This window comes from Branchiostoma belcheri, unplaced genomic scaffold (genome assembly GCF_001625305.1).
Source record: "Branchiostoma belcheri isolate BF01 breed outbred unplaced genomic scaffold, Haploidv18h27 scaffold1431, whole genome shotgun sequence".
NCBI classification, from domain to species: Eukaryota; Metazoa; Chordata; class Leptocardii; order Amphioxiformes; family Branchiostomatidae; genus Branchiostoma; species Branchiostoma belcheri.
In genome coordinates this window covers 1-3,392 of record NW_017802860.1, presented here as the reverse complement: position 1 = coordinate 3,392, position 3,392 = coordinate 1, and the positions used below count along the sequence as shown (strand labels likewise).

General features: G+C 46.4%; 1 protein-coding gene across 1 annotated transcript; it reads right to left on the bottom strand.

Moving 5' to 3' along the window:
- Positions 1-982: 982 nt before the first annotated feature.
- Positions 983-3,389, bottom strand: LOC109464938 (ephrin type-A receptor 8-like; the record flags this gene model as incomplete). Its single annotated transcript, XM_019762056.1, is given in 6 exon segments — positions 983-1,044; positions 1,190-1,358; positions 1,505-2,280; positions 2,283-2,528; positions 2,728-2,890; positions 3,051-3,389. Coding segments are annotated over 6 exon segments (1,755 nt in total), but the record flags the coding sequence as incomplete, so codon positions are not given.
- Positions 3,390-3,392: the final 3 nt, after the last annotated feature.

Genomic DNA, 3,392 nt, shown 5'->3' with positions numbered 1-3,392 from the left:
CTGCCGCTGTCACTCACAGAAGGGCGGCAACACAAGTTGTAAAGAAGCCAAGGCCCCGCCTAGGCACGCCCCATTCTCCTGGGAGGGCCGCCACGTGCGTTACTTTGCTAAAAAAAACATTTTTCACATTTGATCTGGCATTTTTGAACAAAGAAATGCAGTCACAATGCCGCTACGTTGTACTGAAAATTAGCGTAGCGGGGGAAAATTGGCGTAGCGGGTCAAAATTTTAGCGTCGCGGGCCCCGACGCTACTTAGCGCTAGTTAGAACCCTGTTTACATTGATATAACTATAATATGAAGTAAAATACAACTAAAACAACAGTTGGATAGCTATTCCCTACTTTATTGGTTAGGATTTTTAATTGCATAATGCAAACTGTTGATTTTCAAAATAAATAAAAACGTTCATGCCCCGCATTCCAATGCCGGAGCAGAAAAGCTTGAAATACCTACCAAAACACTTGAATAAAGACATACTGTCAGTATGGAAATGCTCTGTGCAGGTGTTAATCAAGTTAAATCCCAACAGCCAATCAGCAAGAAATGCTCTGTGCAGGTGGAAATGCTCTGTGCAGGTGTTAAGTTAAGTCCCCAACAGCCAATCAGCAAGAAGTATAGAGGAAAGCTGCATGCCTATTGGTTGATGCCCTGCATTCCATTGTGATGACTCATGCCCAAACGTGGTAAACAAGGCACACTAACACAGTAATACATTTGCTATAACACAGCCAAAAAACTCAAATAAAACCATTCTAAAAGCCTGCATCACAATAATTTAAAAAACGCCTAGGGGTATTTGCCCACTGTACCTCCATACCAAATTTCAGGACCTTGGGCCCTAAAATGAAGAAGCTGAATCCATTTAAAAAATGGCAGGAGAAGAAGAAGGAGAAGAAGAAGAAGAAGAAACATCAGAAAAAGCAATATGGGTTCACCACCACTTCGTGGTGTGGTGAACCCATAAATAGAATGTACTCACCCGCCGCATGATACTTTCAGCCCTTAGCGTTGGAGGAGACACGAACACGTGAGAGAAATCTCCTGTGTTAGAGAACAAGAGTGTTAAAACATCCTTCGCCATGCTGGTTAAAGTATTAAGTTAAGTTTTATCTTGGGTTCACAACATATCATACACCTAAGGTACAAGACTTTTTTCACCGGAAGATACATATCATATTACTGTTACCTTTAGAGTGTCTCCTTGCTGTTTTCTCCAAGAACGTCCGCACATCCTCCGGAGATGGTCTGTCCGCCGGCTCAGCGCTCCAACACATCCATAGGAACTGGTAGATGCGGCTTTTTTCGTCCAGCTTGGAAAGGCAAGACGGCTGTTCAGTCCGCTCACCAGCATTTAGCTGCAATGTGTCATGATAGAATCCAGTTACAAACATTTGCACATCATGGAAGCCATCACTTGACACAAATGGTATTTAGATAGTGATATAATTCTGCGATCTTTTTATCAAGCAAGCTTACAGCTTCAGTTTTTTTTGGTACTTACATAGTCCTTCATTCCCCTGGGATCTTCACATTCTGGGAACGGATGTACCCCGAGCGTTAGGACCTCATAGATGAGGCACGCCAGCATCCACACCTCGGAGGCACTTGTGAAGATGTCGTGTGTCAGAGACTCCGGTGCTGACCAGCGGTAGGCTATGGGGTCCTCTGGGTTTCCCGGACACTCGTACTTCGTCCCCTGCCTCGCCTCACTTCCACACCTCTTCATGGTTCGGGCTAGTTCAAAGTTCGTCAGGTGACAGTGCATCTTGCCGTTGGGGAGGACACGGCACAGGCAGTTCGCCGCCATGATGTCTCGATGCACGACTTTTGCTTTGGTAGAAAGGTAGATCACGGCCTCAGATATCTGTCTGCAGGCATCGACCAACGTTACAATTACGTCGGTAGGGACAGCCCTCCGCAAGCCGATGACGTGGTCTATGAGAGTCTCCTCCTGCACCCGCGGTGTTATCAGGTAGGATGGCGGGGTTGGGCCATCGTGCGCGGCCAAGACGTTGATCACGTTTGGATGATTCAATCCTCTCAAGACGCGGATCTCTTTCCTCAGGCCACCAGACTCTTTACTCACCAGGTCTTCTCGCGTGCTGTGCCTTGTAACCTTGATCAAGACGTCCATGTCTGACATCCGGCCTTTGATTGAGATGGCGGCTCCGCCGCTCGCAGTCTGAGACTCTTCGACAGTCAAAATCTCGCCATCTTCATACAGATGATGCCTGATGCTTTTCATCATTACTGGTAACATTTTGGCCTGGTTGAGCTGGGGTCGTTCTGGTACGGGACCTCTTCGGGATCAAAGCTTTGCCTCTGACTGGTAGACGTTTCAGTAAAAAAACGGTCGGCAACTGCGCGAATGACAGCCTCATCTTTCGACATGAAACACAGAGGGGTGCAGAGGTCAGACACTTCTGATGCCACTTCCTGCCATTTCTTGTCTTCGTAGTCCCATAGCTGACGCAGACCGGTCATGTTGTTCGTGTAGCTGCCGTTGACAGCCTGTTCACGGATGCCTATGGAGAAAAGCCGCCGTCAATGAAGGTGTGATGTATGTAATACAACAGTTCAAAAAGGGCATGTTTTATGTTTGACAAACGTCAGGTATTTGGTGGAGTCTAAAGGTGAGTCCAGGCTCCAAGAGCGCAGAGGTATTTAGATAACACTATGCCTATTCTTTTTTTGCACGTGTGTAAACATGTACGCCTATCCTACCTGGGTTGGTATGGTTAGAGGCGATGTGGACTAAGATCTGGGTCCCCACGATGAGTAGTCCACTCCTGCACACCTTATCCATCTTCTTGGTCTTTAGGATGGCATCAAGTACCTTCTGCAGAACGTCTAGGAAGATGGTGCTGGCATCTTCCACTCGCATAACCTTCGAGAAGAAAAGACAAACATGTCATAGAAAAATAGTTGGATACCTTTTTGACTTCAGTGCAACAGGCAATATCATAGTTAGCTTTGTTGAAGAATCCAGAATATGATGAGATGACAGACATTGAGATTATAGCATTTGATTTCATATGTTAGCGAACCTTCTTCTTAAGGATATGCAGGAATATCTCAGTTGAGAAGTGCTTCTTTTTGTCAGTCGTTACGTCACGGAGAGACTTCAGTAGCTCCTTGTAGGTTCCTTCTGTCTGGTACTCCACCATTTGCGCTAGTTTCTCTACGTGCGTGAACCCGCTGTCCTTGCGTTTGGAGATATCCTGCAGGTATTTCACAGCACTTTGGGCAAACTGCACTGTGTAGCTGGCCACGAGCCCTTTGTTCATGTATGACTTAAAGTCTGTCTTGCTGAAGTCACTGATGGCCGAAAGAACTTGTTTTCTAGGTCGATGTCCCTTGTCCAGCAGGATGCCGAGCTGGTACACGAT